Genomic DNA, 15,290 nt, shown 5'->3' on the forward strand with positions numbered 1-15,290 from the left:
TGCCCGTCCCCCCCCCCTTAAGTAAAGGTTGTACCATATATTTAAAATCAGTGACTTAACCTATTCCTTTTCTAAATCTTGTGGCTGAATCAGAAAATTGAGAGATGGAGATTATTTAAAAATAAAAAATTATACTTAGTATAGATTGGCAGGGAGGTAGCATTGTGATAACTCTTTTTAGAACTGAGAAAAAAAATTTTTTTAAGCAATTGAGGAAACTCCAGTTAAGGAAATTGACCCAGAGACTAGGGATGACTATCTAGACTCCAAGGCCCTATTTGCTTCCACAGTACTACCCTGGTAACCTCTCTAAACACAGTCATTGAAAGTGTTTTATTTAAACCACATTCTCTGGTTTGCAGTGATTTGAGTGTTTGCTGTACTTTAAAAAGTGACTGTATACTTGATAAAAAGGATTTTTTGAGGCACATTAGATTGTGAGCTCAACTTTAGAGGGGGTTCTGGATTATTTGCATGCTGCCAGCTCTTGACTTTCACTTTGCTCTTTGGTTTTATTCATGGCTAGGCAAAGAGATACTAGTCTGCAAAGAATAGGTTGTTTCTTTTTGGGGTTCTCAGATGGACTCCCCATGATCATGTTTTACAGTCATGGAGTTGAAAGCTGAATCACTCCTTTGGGTAGTCTGTAATGAGTACAGTGCCTAAGCATGCTCAGCCACCACCCTGGTGGGCTTGTTTTAATCACTATGTAACGGTAGAAGGCTAGGAGTGAATCAGTCCCTCTCAAGAAAATTATTGGTACAGAAATATATCAGTGCGACAGTTATTGTGTGCCAAATCTTCTTTAAACCTGTAAGTGTGGATGGTAATACCCTTTTACAAAGGAAGGAGCTGAGGCCTAGCAAAGACCCTGGCGTTGTGTTTCAGACCTAGATGTGTGGTGCTTAGTCACCTGTAGTGCTGCTCCTTTGGATATTGTACTGGACATTTACCAAGCTGCTTTTTGTTAGGTGGTTTGTTGATTCTCACAGCATCCCTGTGGCCTACTCTGGAACAGGTTATGCTGGTTTTGCTGGTAAAGAAACAGAGGTAGAGAGCTTGAGTTGCAAGGATAGTTGACAGGTGGATCTGGAGCTAGAATAGTGCTATGAGTAGTGCTCTGTGCGCTAAATATATTAGAGGAGCTCAGGCCCTAACATAAGGGATGATTCTCAAGGGGCTTGTGGGGGGAGGAGGAGTCTTCTCCCTCAGAGACGTGATCAGGATTTCAGGGTGTTGGAGTTGCCATTTCAAACTACACTCTGAAAAACTGAAAGTAATGAGGGTATTGAATGCTGTGAAGCGTAAGAGAGGGTAGGGATTCGGCAAATGGAGCAGGCTCTTTTTAGTTGTGGTGTTTAGGTACAGTATAATTCTCGTTTGGTGGAGCAGTGACATGAAAAATGATAATTCTCAAAGAATACAGTGAGTGAAACAGTTCCCAAGCCGTATTAGACATACTTCATTTTCATGACTTGGAAGGTACTTACAGATATTTTAGGCTTGTTTTTTGATGTATCGTGAAATAGGTTGATAGAATGTTAGAAAAAATTTTTATTTATATTGGGTCTATTTAGACCGTAAGGTGGATGATTGGGTGCCAGAATAGACAGTGTTCATTGGCAACCTCAGCACTACCTGGGAATTGAGAGCCAGTTAGCAAGGAGAATATTAGTAAGATATTTAGCTGGCCTAAATAGGTCTCTTATTGTGGTTTCCATTTCTTTGAAAGATTCCATATTTGATACTTTATGTTGGAGTTACAAGTAAGTTACTGGAGTTAGATTTGAAATTTAACAAACATAAGTAGGAACTTAATTATATTGCATTATTGGCACAGTAAGCTGCACATATTAGAAATGTGCAGCATAAGTGTCAGTATTATGAATCCCTCACTGAGTCAAGGTAACAAATACGTCCATGACCCCCAGCAATTTTTTTCTCACCTCTGTAATCTTCTAAGTCCTCCCTTTCTCCACCCCCAGGCAACATTTCTGTCCAGGGGACATTTGGAAGTGTCTTGAAGATATTTTTGATTTTTACATTCAAGACTGAGGGATTGGGTTGCTGCTGAGATCTCTTGGGGAGAGGTCAGGGATGCATGTGGCAGCCCCACATAACAGAGCTTTTGTCCCAGAATGTCACTAGTGCTGAGGTTGAGAAACCCTGCTATGGATTAGTTTGCCAGATTAGATTTTCTCAAATATAAAATTCTATATGATGGAATCATACTGTATTGTAACCCTTTGGTTTCTTCGAGTGTTTCTTGTTGCATGTCGTTCATTACTTTTTGTTGCTGAGTACTATTTCAATTTATGGATCTACTACAGTTTGGTTTTTCATTTACCTGTTAGTAGATAAATTTCCGGTTTTGGGACATTACAAATAGTGTTGCTGTGAACACTTAGGTACGGATTTTTATATGGATATATGCTTTACTTTCTCTTGGAAAAGTATTGGCTGTGGACGATTGGGTCATATGGTAGATGTGTGTTTAACATTTTTAACGTCTATAAATTTGGGGTATTTGGGATTAAGCAATTTTGTCAGTGTTGTCAAAATACAATCCATTTATAAAAACGTACTTCTAAAAAGTTTTTGAAGGTAAGTGTTTACAAATATCTTAGGGCTAGAGAAGACTACTCCCCTAATTTTATCCTGAAGATAAGTGAAAAAATGGGATTGGACATTTTAAAAATGAGCTTTTCAGGATACCACTCTTAAAACTCTCACATTAGCTATACCTGAATATGTACCTTGAGTGAGATTTCTTTGAGGGTGGTCTACAATTTTAAGAAGCGTTGATGGTGTAGAGATTATTTAAGAAAAAATAAAATTTTAGAAGGGGGCCCTGGCTGGCTCAGTCGGTAGAGCATGTGATTCTTGATCTCAGTGTTGTGAGTTCAAGCCCCACGTTGGGCATAGAGATTACTTAAAAAAATAAAAAAAGGGTTGCTGGTGGTCATTGGATTTATGAAAATGTCAATTTTTAAAGTGACGAGGTAGTTCTAAGCCCATTTACTTAGGATGAAACTTCTCAGAGAGTGGAAATGATTAGCCAGAGAAGGATTTGGGTAGAGTGCTGTGCTCACATCTTGGACATAATCCATATGAGCTGCTTTCTTGATGGTGAGCCATGTGATGTGGATTAACCCCAAACCAAATACCCAGCTTCTGTGGTTCGACTGGGTAGCTAGCCTATTCTTAGCCATAATCATCTGCAGAATATGGGCTGGACACTTTGTTACCTGCTTTGACTGTAATTAGTTATTTATACATTTTTTAACTAATAGATGAGCTAAGCAGGTCTGTGAAAACACAGACTGGAACTATTACTGTGTCATGGACCTTGTGTCAGAATAATGTTTTTTAATGTAAATTATAGAGTGTGTGGGTTTCAAAAGAAACCAGTTATATTAAAATACGTTTCTATCCGCAGACCCTGTCTGGAGGTCCATGAATGGTGCTCTACATTTTATGAAGTTTTACTAACATTTGCCTTCTTAACTGCCAGGAGCAAGAGACACGTTGGCAAATACACTGTTTGGCAGACTGGTGTGGGACTTTCATATGGAATAGACAGGTGGCCTCTGTGATGGTTGAGGGTTTCCTTTGAGATCTGCTTGTGGTGTGCAGCCAGCTTCTGGAGGATCTGTTATTAACTTGGGGTAGACAGTAGAATTCTAGGAATTTTGCGGATTAGAGTGGCTATACTCCTCCATATCTGCTAGCCTCTGTGAAGGAAGTCTGTTTATTGCCTGTTGGTATATTTGAAATCATGGAGGAAACTGCTTTTCTTACTTTTGCCGAGGAGGATACCTTCACTGGGTTACCACTTGGCACCCTTGTGTTTGGATAGGAGGGACCAGCAGGGAAAAAAAAGAAACAACTTTGGGGCTTCAAAAAGTTGCTAAAATTTTCCGAGTGGAGTGGCTGGCTGACTCAGTTGGTAGAGCATGTGACTCTTGATCTCAGGGTCGTGAGGTAAAGCCCCACATTAGGTGTATAGCTTACTTAAATTATTTTTTAATTCCAAGTAAATATGTTACAAGAACAAAAGTCCTCTAGCTGTCATCTGGTATTTGAACCTTAACGTCTTCCACAGAAGGAAGACATATCCTAGAATAAATATCAGCCCTTTAATTAAAGGTGGGTTTATAAATCATTAATACCATAATCTTGGCTTTTTGTTTTTTCCATTTTTGTCATGGATCACAAAGTCTCTGCTAGACCGTGTGGTTTGGGAGTTGCTGGATTTTCACTGGTGGGAAGCATAGGGCTCGATAAGCAGAAAGTGCGGGACACAGTACAGGAAGTAGAGGAACTTCCTGTCTGCCGGATCCCAGTTGTTCATGGTCACCTCTCACAGGTGTCTGCCTGTGGTCACAGGGGGCTGATATTTGATATATGAGTGGGCAGCTCATGGAGTAGCTTCACTTGGCCAATGCATGGCGTCCTGGCACACACCGGTCTGTTTCTCTTTGCTGTGGCCAAGGCTTCCAGCCTGATGTCTGGTTCTGTGCTTTTGGAAGTTTGCTTTTCTTCTGAAATTTATGTCATGTCCTAATCTAAGCCGAATTTGTGTCTGTAGAGTTTAGAAATGAAGTGTTACAGTGTGGAGATGCCTGACACACAAGGGTAAAGAATATTATAGGAAAAGCCATGCCAAAAAAGCATTCACCCTTTGCTGAAGGTGGGATCTTTTCCTGTATTGTCTTTTACCTACCTGGGTTGCTCAGACTTCGGTTTTCCTAGGGCTGTATAGAAAATGGCTTTTTTCCGGTTTAAAAAAAAAATTTTTTTTTTAATTGTGAAGTATATGTAAAATTTGTCATTTTAACCATTTTAAGTGTATAGTTTAGTGGCACTAAGTGCTATGTTGTGCATTATACCACTATCCATTTTCAGAACTTTATCATCCCAAACAGAAACTCGCATCCATGAAACAATAACTCCCCATTGCCACCTCCCCCCAGCTTCTGGTAACCTCTCTTCTGTCTCTGTGCCTGGCTTATTTTGCTTAGCATCATGTTTTCAGACTTCATCTGTGTTGCAGCATCTATCAGCATTTCATGCCTTTTATGGCTGAATAATATTCCATTGTATGGCTATACCACATTTTGTTTATTCCATTCATCTGTTGGTGGACACTTGGGTTGTTTCCACCTCTTGGCTATTATGAATAATGCTGCTATTTGGTGTACAAGTATCTGCTCCTTCCTTTCACTTCTTTTGGATCTGTACCCAGGAGTGGAATTGTTGGGTCATATGGTAATTATGTGTTTTAACTTTTCGAATGACTGCCAAAATTTTCTATAGTGGCTGCACCATTTTATATTCCTACTTAAAAAAAATTTTTTTCCCCCACAACAAAAAGATAGTTTTCTTTATGAAGTTAAAGTTGATTGGGCCTACGTGCACCAGCTCATTTCTGTTCCATGAAGTCTTGCAAATCTTCTCTTTTCCTGTTTCTGGCGAAATTGAAGCACCTTGGGCAGGGAGTTGGCCTCTTGCTCCCATCTCTGTTAAAGCTCCTAGGAATGTATGAAGGCATAGGAGAGCACAGTTTCTTGGGAATGGCTTCTTGATAGGTGGGTTTTAAGGAGGGCACTACTGTACCTTTCTGTTCTACGAGCACTTAAGTTTGAATGTGTCAGATCAAAGTCAATATTAGTCTTGTGTTAGATGTAACTGTGTGGAATTGTAAACCTGGCAAATCAAATACTGTCTTTCATATTGTGCTAACATATGGACCCTTTTTTTCCCTTCGAATTCAGTGAAGGAGAGCGACCTACTCAGAATGAGAAGAGGAAGGAGAAAAACATAAAAAGAGGAGGCAATCGCTTTGAGCCATATGCCAATCCAACTAAAAGATACAGAGCCTTCATTACAAACATACCTTTTGATGTGAAATGGCAGTCACTTAAAGACCTGGTTAAAGAAAAAGGTAATGGTACTGGTGGTCGAGTAGGGTAAGAAGGTTGATGTGTCATCTTTTCTGTGGCTAATTCCTTGGTTATTTTTTTGTCAGTGGAAGTTGATCTGGGTAGAGCATGTATTCTGTCCAGGCTTGAGAGTTAAGCCGCTTTACCCACCCTACTTTTTTGTGTGGTCATGCACCTGTGTGTCAAACAGGGTGGTTTGTATGGTCTTTTGGCCTACAAATGATTTTACTGGCTTAATATGGTTAATAGGGCTTTGATTAAGCTTGAGGGGAGCCTCTTTGTGTTGAGGAAATTTTTTGATTTCTTCATACTAGGTGGGAGAGGTTTTTCCTTTTCTTTAAAAAAATTTTTTAAGCTTTTTAATTCTGGAGGGAAGGTAGTTTGTTTAAATTTTGTGGATGTCTTCCTGGGATCAAAATTTGGTAGTTGGAACTTGTGCTGCTCAGATTCTAAATTCTAAAACATTAGTTTGTTATTTAAACTGTTAGGCTTTTTTCCCCCTGGGAAGAAACCGGGGTTAGATTGGCAATCGGAGAGCTCACAATAAGGCATCTGCTACATAATGCTGTGCTTTCAGGCGCACTTCAGTGGCGCCCAGTGTCCAGATTCTGGCCTAGGGCAGGGGAAGCAACTGAAGCTCTGCTGCCACCAGGAGGTCCTAGGAGGCTGGTTGTCCCCATGGTCCTCTGCCTCACCCCCCTGTGCACACCATATGTATCCTCTTTCTTTCCACATTCTTGTTCTGTGCTTTTGTCTTCCTTTCTTTTCTGATTCTTGGCCCTGCTGGTGGCACTCAGGGCTAAAGAGATTGCTCAGCCCTGGTTTAGACAAAACTACTGATAGAGAACAATGTGTCTGATGCCTTGAGGTCTCCCCCAAGGGAAACCTAGAATCAAATTACCCTTAAATGGAGTCTTTTTGAAGGACTGAAAGGTATTGGTTTTCTGGAGCATTCATAATGAAAAGAGATTCAAGCTTGAATTGTCAAATGATAAACATTTCAGTGGCAGAGATGCCACTTGGATAGGCCATTTTGGTATGTGTACTGGTGCTCCCAGCATTGGGTTTTGAAATTATGACTGGCCCACTGCCATCATTGTCCCATCACTTAATTTGACCATGACATGCCAGAAGCACTAGGCACCGTGAACTTCTCTGTACATTCATGTAGGCTGCTCCCATGTAGTAGTTCTCCAGATAACATGGATGGAAAAACGTTCGGTGTGAGATTTGTTTTCCTGCCTTGATCAGCCAAATCATTCCTGCCAATGCTCCTAGGGCAAGAGTGAAGTTTCTTCTTTTTGTCTGAAGGGCGTGTCACGTGGCATCCCAGATGCAGTGTTCTTGGTTTTTGGGACTGCTGCTTCAATACAAGCTTAGAATTTCTGTACAGTACAGTTGGGTCTCATTCGAATTAGTTTTTGGAATAACCCCCAAATTTGTGTTCTCGTGATTTGGTTGAACCGCTGAATTGATACTTCCATTGATAATAAGGTATAGTAGTTCCAAGAACCAGGAATGTGGCTTTGAAAACGCAATTGTTAGAATTTTGTAAGAGATTGCAGGCCAAATTATTTTTTTATTTTTAGGAGTGTGTGAACCAGTTTTGGGACATGATGGATAAAGTAGGTGACATTTTTACTGCTTTACCATTCAGTAATTCAGTTTTGGAAGCCTTAAAGCTGGTAGCAGCAGCAGCCATGACGTTTCTGGATGTAGAAGCAGTTCACCTCAATTTCCTATTTTGCACTGTATTAAGTGTGGGGCCAGCCTGGTGGTTTATTTGGATACTTCCAAACTGGTTCTCATATTCCCCTGGCATACTGCTACGAATGCCCTGGCTCAGCCCTTTCAGTGTATTTTTTTGGTGGTGTAATTTAGAATTACAGGTGTGCAGTAAATAAGTTATTTCAAACAAATCTTAAAATGTTCTTGTTTAGAGCTCCCCTGTATAGGTTAAATTAATTATTTTTCTGTTTAAATTACTTGTATTGTGGGTGAAAGGGTTTCATAAGAGGAAGATAATTTTTTTTTATGGTAATGCTTCTGTTCAGCATGTGAGGTCTGAAGAAATTTACTGTTCACATATATAGGTCTCAAAAATGTTATTTTTATTATGAGGTTTAAAATGGCGTTTTTATTCATGTCTTGGTATACTGATAATATGTTTAGGTGGTTATTTGAAATCTGAAGTATTGACTTGAAACCTGTTGCGAGTAAGTTTTCGTTTTTTGAAGACTTGTTACTGCAGCTAGGGGCACTTAACACCCTAAAAGCATCAGTCTCGAGGTCACCTCCAGAGTGGGCCAACTGTGGAGACCTGGCTTATTACAACTCTGCCACTCTTTACTGGTCTGCATTTTAAGAGTTTTGTTGTTTCAGGAAACCAACGGAATAAGCTAGAATTAGTTGTCTTCAACTTAAAGGTCTGGAAAATGTCCTGTCACTGCCACACTGTCTAACTGCCGCCTCTCAGAAGTGGACTAGTAACTTTGAAGTGGCAAGACAGGAGCTTTTCTAAGGCTAATCATGTGTCAGATGCTTCATGCACCCCTCCCTAATTCCTGATCTTTCCCCCCTTCTTGGCCACCAAGTGTATATACTCTGTCTTAAATTTGAGCATTTAGCAGCATTCTAGGAGATCTTGTTAATGATACATGTATTATGTGAATTGGTCACTTTGCTTTTTTCCCCTGGATGGGATCCCAAAGCTTGTTTGGTGCCCAGCTGTTTGGTGGCACTATCATGAAATCAGCATTGCTGAATTTAAGGAAAATGTATTGAGAGCTTTGCTTTGTTCTGAGCCAGGCTGCCCCCCCCCTTTTTTTTTTGCTACCCCCCCCCCAAGTTTGGGATGTGGATTAAACAGTTTTCACAGCCTGTAGAATCGTCTGGTGAACTTTCCCCTTTCTGCTCTAAGTGTCCTGATGGAACAAAGGAGAGGTTTCTGTTGTCCTTTTGATCATGCTGATTTTTTAACGGCGATAGTACATGGAACAAAATGGCTTCTATGAACACCACAAAGAGTTGCTGAATTGGAAAAAAAAATTTTTTGAGAGCCAGTGTAATAGGAGATCAGAATCAGAGATTATCACATAAGTTTGCAGATGCTTTCACAGTCTCACAACCTACCTGATTTTCATCACTGGGGACAGATTGGGATCACATGAAAAGTGTTTTGACCATAAGGACTGGGTGAAAAAGGTGACCTTGGGAATTTTAAATAGCGTTGTGCTACATTACTGCGAAGTCCTGTGTGGATGAAGAAAGCTCGTTATTGGGCTGCTTGTTCTCCTGGCCTAACCAGGGAGTTGGCACCATTGAGGTGGGGCATTTGTAAAGAGACAGGCCTGAGCTGAACCTGCAGTGAGTGAACATGGAGCACAGTTTGAGGAATAAAAGAACGTCAGTGATGGAGTTTACTCTCAATCAATCCCAAGTTTACCAACAGTCAGTTTAACTTGTGTAAGCAAAGATTTCTTTAAGCACTTAATCCTCTGTCTTCATTTAATGGATCGCTTTTTTTTTTTTTTTTAAGATATATTTATTTTGAGAGAGAGCGCTCGCTGGGGCAGAGGCAGTGGGAGAGAGAATTTCAAGTGGACTACACATGCTGAGTGTGGAATACTAATGTGGGGCCTGGTCCCACAACCCTGAGATCATGACCTGAGCTAAAATCAAGAGTTGGATAGATACTTAACAGTCTGGAGCCACCCAGGTGCTCCTGATGGATTGTTTTAAGTAAATTTCAAATTCCAGCTGACTGAAAACTGAGGCCCGGAGGGCAAGCGTAGTCCAAAAGAGTCTCCGTTGGCTCTTGAACACAACCTACATTGTGGGTTTTATGCAGCCAAACTTTATTTTCAATTTAAGTAAAAATCCATATCCAGTCTATTTGTTCCTTCGTATTTTCCTTTTTTGGGGAAATTCAGCCTGCTTTTTGTGAAGACCTGTTACGCTAATGCATTTGTGTCTGTGGGCAAATTGGGTTGAACCCTGACAGTGTAGCCTGCCTTCACTTTATGTTTGCCAGTTTTTGGTTCAGTTAGAGAAGGTAGTGATCTCTCTCTCTCTCTCTTTTTTTTTTTAAGATTTTTAAAATTTATTAGAGAGAGAGTACAGAGGGAGAGTGTGAGGGAGGAGCAGGCTCCCTGCTGAGCAGAGAGCCCGATGCAGGACTCAATCCCGGGACCCTGGGATCATGACCTGAGCCGAAGGCAGATGCTTACCCGACTGAGCCACCCAGGTTCCCCGAGAAGTAGTGATCTGTTGCTGTGGAAGTAGGAGCAAGAATGGGCTCAATAATTTTCTAACTCGTCCATAAATCAAGTCGTCCTTCTGTAGAATAATTATTTTACCAGGTTTCAAGTTGTCTGTATATTAAAGGCACAAGCTTTCCAAATTAAAATATGCATCTGTTCTCTGTACGAGTGGCCACCTGAGGGGTGAGTGTGTTTGATAACGTGCCTGCTCTTTGGAGCCTTCCCCTTCCACCCTCGCCTTTAAATTACAGGCCTTTTCACATATGAATTCTCTTCAGTGAAGCTTTGGCCTCTGTCGTCCCCGCCCCCCCTTTTTTGGTCCATTTCAAAGTAAATGAGAATACAGACATAAGTACTGTTCGTGATAAAAAAATACGTGCAGGTGTGCCTGACTTCTTTTTGGGTTGCTTGTTCATTCTGCTTATCCTCTTGATGTGTTTTATGCTTGAGGCAATGTTTATCATGTAAAAGTTGGTTAAAGGTGATTTGTTGAAGCATTTTAAAATAAAGGTAGGTGAAAACATTGGGCATTAGATGTTTCAGTCTTAGTTTTTTCATTTAGATGTTCTGATATTTAAAGCTGCAGTAGAATTACCTAGCACCTCCTTTTGGGATTCCATGGATCCCATCCATGTTCAGGAAGGGAGAGGAGCAGCAGTGTTTTCCATCAATAACCTGCGAGTTCCATTTGGGCAAGACTGTTGCAGCTGCCAATTTATTAACTCTGCCTCTCAGTCCTAACTCATCTGCTCTGGTTGATTTGGTCTTTTAAACTTCATTTCTTTGGATGTGACCAGACTATGCATAGGTGGCAAATTTTACCTTCAATGTTTTGTTGCTAGTTGTACTGACTACACTAAACGGGTCTTTGTTTTAATATTGTAGAACTAAAAGAGAGGTGGTCTACTATTATCTTCCTGTAGGGAAGTATGAACTAGCACCTCTTGCAGATCCTGTAATCCTGATTTGCTTACATCTTTGAATTGATGTGGAATCTCAGGGTAGAGGTTGGGAATGTATGAGGGATGTGGTTTATTACTGATGCTCCCTTGGGAACAACACTACTCATGCTAGAGCCACAGCGGCTGCCTAACCTCTGGCTAAACTGATAGGATGGAGGGTTTTTTTAATGTAATTTTTTTGCTTTTACTAAACAACTATACCATTTGGGGAAAAACAAAAAGGGGTATTTTAAGCAAAGTTTTGGTGCTTAAGGATTGAAGTTGGATGTGTGCCATCACTAGAATGTTTACGTGGAAAAAGTCCTAAATTTTAAACCTAGCTTTTTGGGAAAAAAGTTTGGTTTGGACTTGCTTGGTTTCTAGGTTGCAGTGACAGTTTTTTGATAAAGTGTCTTTATGGACACAGACTAGAAACTTACTAAATGCAACAGTATTTGAATTCCAACAACATAGTTGCAGTTGTCTTGAGTTAGATATTGTGATTTATTTTTAAGGTTACTAGATGGTAGTTAAAGCTTGTAGAAAATAAATTTGAGGTCTCTTCACTGTCTTGACACTATCTGGCATTTTTATCAAAGTGGAGATAAGGCTGTTGGTCCTCAAATGGCTGCTGCTGTTGAAATGAATGGCTTTTTAAAAACATGGCCTCAGGAATGGCCACACCTTTTTTGGAATTGCTTTACTTTTGTAAGGGTAAAATAAAGCCAAATTGTTTGACTGTACCTTGGCTGTGATCATTTTCAGTTTGCCCCACTGGAGTGCATACTCCAAAAGTTAAATTATACCAGTCCCTTTTTCTTCATTTCTTTGCACTGATTCTCTCGCCTTCCTGTTTTGTGCAAAGTGCTGGTTTGGTTCTCTAACATTCCAAGAAAAGACAAGGGGAGGTGACTTTGAACACTTGGCCTTCTTGTTGTCAACTGCTATGCAAATACATTACTAATAAATTTGCCCTTCAAATCGTTAATTTTTATTTTAAAAGTTATTTTATCTTCTATTTAAATCTTTCTTTGCTATTATTTTAAAATCCTTATAATTTGAATATCCTTTGAGCAAAGGAATTAGCATAGGCAGGACTTGTTGAGGCCAGTAAGAGGTTTACTTTTACCCTTGTACTGTTAAACCAAACTTGATCACAGAATTGGAGAAGGCTTTACTATCATAAAAATAATCCTTTAAAAAAAAAAAAAAAAGATATTCCTGAGGACAAAAGCACTTCCTTGACTTTGGAGAGCCTGCTTAAGAGATTGTTTTCTCCAATTTTAAATTTCTGTTCTCCTTGTGCCATCTTCAAGTTCAGCAGCCATTTTGGTGGTTGTCTTCCTGATGGGTTCTAACATCTGGTCATGGTGGTCATGAATTGGCAATCCAAACCTTGAGGAAAATCTGCGGAATCTTTTGAAATGCTTTGTTTTCTGTCCCCCTTTGTGTAGTTCAGAATCACGTGAGTCTTCTGAGCTTGTTTAGTTGCAAACTGAGCTCTCAATTTTTCATTTATCTGTGTCTTTCAATGGGAAGGTTGAGAAAGCAGGAAGAATAAAGCTTGGCTTAATTCACTGAAGAGAATCCAGATGCTCTGGTTTATGATCGGATACTCGAACATCCTACTTCTGACAATTCTGGAGCCTAGTGCCATGTGCAGGACCAGCTACAGATTTTGTGGGGCCCCGTGCAAAATGAAAACAGGAGGCCTCTTGTTAAAATATTAAGAATTTCAAGATTAACATCAGAGCATTAAACTAAGCGCGCGGCCCTCCTGAGTGCAGGGCCTTGTGCGATTGCACAGGTTGCACCTATGTGGCCGGCCACACCGTGTGTGTGCCTTTGAGCATATACACACTTGCACGTCCTTGTAGTTAGCATTTGAGCTCAGTTCAGTGGCATTGCAGCTTGTGCGCTGTTTACCTGCTTTCACCTGTGAGAGTGTATTGTGTAAAACTGTTTGCCTCCCTTCCCCAAAAAAGTGAAGCACGCAGACTTCTTTCCTATAGATTTGGATTGCCTCTAGTCATGAGTGAGTATTCCAGACAGGGAAATTGATACGGAAATCTGTGGAAATAGTTTGTTTGTGGTGGGAGGAAAATCAAGGACATAATTGTTAACGAGTCTCACCTACTTTTACTGCACACCTGTAATGCCTAGTTTGGTGGTTTAGAGAATATGGAGTGTTTCTGGGCTTTCTTATAAGGCAGAGGCTCCATACAAGGTTGCTGATGATTGTTCTAAATTCCCATTGTTTTCTTGGCTTTTCTCCCTTGGTTTATGTGTCGTCTGGAAACTGATTTGTAGTTGGTGAGGTAACATACGTGGAGCTCTTAATGGACGCTGAAGGAAAGTCAAGGGTAAGTGTCTGAGAGAATTTCTTCTGTGGATTTACTACTTGAAAAATGTAACTGTATGGTGGCGTGGAATCGAATGAAATCAGGAAGGCAGTGAGTGCTCATGTTATAGTAGCTATGTTTGATTTTGCCAAACATTTGAGTGGGGTGGGAGGGGATTTGCAAACGGGAGTCCCGCTTTTCCAAATGGCTGGCCAAAGAGCTTTTTGGTATTCTGTTTGGATGCCCAATTTGGATAACTGGGGACCAATAGCAGCATTGTCTCTTTGTTAACAGAGGAATTGGCTGTGTGTGAATTATGCATGGAATTTTAGCGGTGGTATATTAATGTAAAACGTGTGTTCTTGTCTAGAAAATGTTACTCTTGGTCGTTTGCTGAATTTGAAAGTTGTGTGAACCAAAGATTCCGCAAAGTTGCCTTTGTGCCAGTAAATTGTAAAACAAATATTAAAACCTGAACGTTTAAAATTGGCCTAGTTTAAAGAGAAAATAAATTATTTTGTTGTGCAATAGAATGGCTTAGAATAATCAAAGGATGAGCTTTAATTTATGGAAGGGATGGATTTAGGAGGAGTATGATAAGGAATTGACTTGAGTACAGAGAGAAGCAGATCTAAAGTTTGTGTGATTTCTTGGAGAACCTGAATTTAGGTCTGCTTATTATAACTTCAGTAACTATAGTGCAATGCTGGTAATGCGCAGGCAGAGGAGATAATAAGGAGCCCAGCTTTTAATAAGGAAGGCTAGGCAAGACATTCCTGTGAGCTTCCCCTTAGAAGGGTTAATTTAAAAACTAACTTTGTTACATAAATCATATTTGTAATTTATATAACTGTCATTGATATTTACTATGTTTTTCTTTTCTTTTTTCCCCCTTTCCTTGCTCTTCTGACTGGTCTGTGGCTTCCTTCAAAGGGATGTGCGTAAGTATTGTCTAGTTACTTATTGGCAATTGAGCCTTCTAAATTGTAGGACTGGTTTCACTCATCTCCTTTTGACTCTTCATAGCGTTGTTGAATTCAAGATGGAAGAAAGCATGAAAAAAGCTGCCGAAGTTCTAAACAAGCATAGTCTGAGTGGAAGACCACTGAAAGTCAAAGAAGTAAGCTCTTGAAACAATGTGGATACCATTTATAATTGTCGAGTTGTCCCTGTTTGGAATTAGGAAAAGACAGAAATAGTCCTTGGCTACATTTTACGGAGCAGACCAACCTGTTGTTTTTAATGAAGAGGGTCGGTCACAGGCTTCAGTAGTCACTCCTGTAAGAACTTTGGAATAGTGGCTGAGCACATCCTGAGCAACTGCTGACTGCCTTCCTAACATCTGTGATTTGTCTTAGAGCAGCCTGCCTTGTTTTTTTCAGGGGTACTCAGACCGAGCCCATGGGGTGTGCGTGTGCGCATGTGTGTTAAGGGAATCTACGCATACAGTCTTACCCATCCTGAATCCTATTCTTACTCAGCCCACCCTTTTTCTTTTATAAAGTGAATTTATCATTAATCTACTTTCAAATCTAATCCAAACCAGATATCTTTTCTCCCTTGAGGAAGAGGGAGGTTTTTGTTGATTAGACTTCTCCCTGACTTATTTTGACTTCTTAGAGGAAGATCAATATATTCAGAACTCAGAGAGGAGAGCATGGTAGGGTTTAAGGTTTCTGTGTGTTGAAGAGACACATGAAAGGGCAAAGAGTTCAAGACTAGTGTCAATGCCAGAGTTTCACAAACCTCTCCAGACCTTAACACGAGTCAAACGCCTGAATAACGTGAAGGACCGGAGTA

At 40.2% G+C, this 15,290-nt stretch overlaps 1 protein-coding gene across 12 annotated transcripts in view; it reads left to right on the plus strand.

The window, feature by feature from the left end:
- Positions 1 to 15,290, plus strand: part of HNRNPM (heterogeneous nuclear ribonucleoprotein M) — a 39,919-nt gene that overhangs the window by 2,750 nt on the left and 21,879 nt on the right. For 7 of the 12 annotated variants that reach the window (XM_036066077.2, XM_078056523.1, XM_078056525.1 and 4 more), the window contains exon 1: positions 14,457 to 14,610. In XM_036066077.2, coding sequence (XP_035921970.1) covers positions 14,533 to 14,610 — 78 coding nt within the window. In that variant the 5' untranslated portion in view covers positions 14,457 to 14,532. Of the gene's footprint in view, positions 1 to 5,777; positions 5,948 to 13,458; positions 13,512 to 14,423; positions 14,432 to 14,455; positions 14,611 to 15,290 lie in introns of those variants that run through there. The other 5 variants (XM_078056505.1, XM_078056503.1, XM_036066079.2 and 2 more) reach the window with 2 other exon arrangements.

This window comes from Halichoerus grypus, chromosome 1 (genome assembly GCF_964656455.1).
Source record: "Halichoerus grypus chromosome 1, mHalGry1.hap1.1, whole genome shotgun sequence".
NCBI classification, from domain to species: Eukaryota; Metazoa; Chordata; class Mammalia; order Carnivora; family Phocidae; genus Halichoerus; species Halichoerus grypus.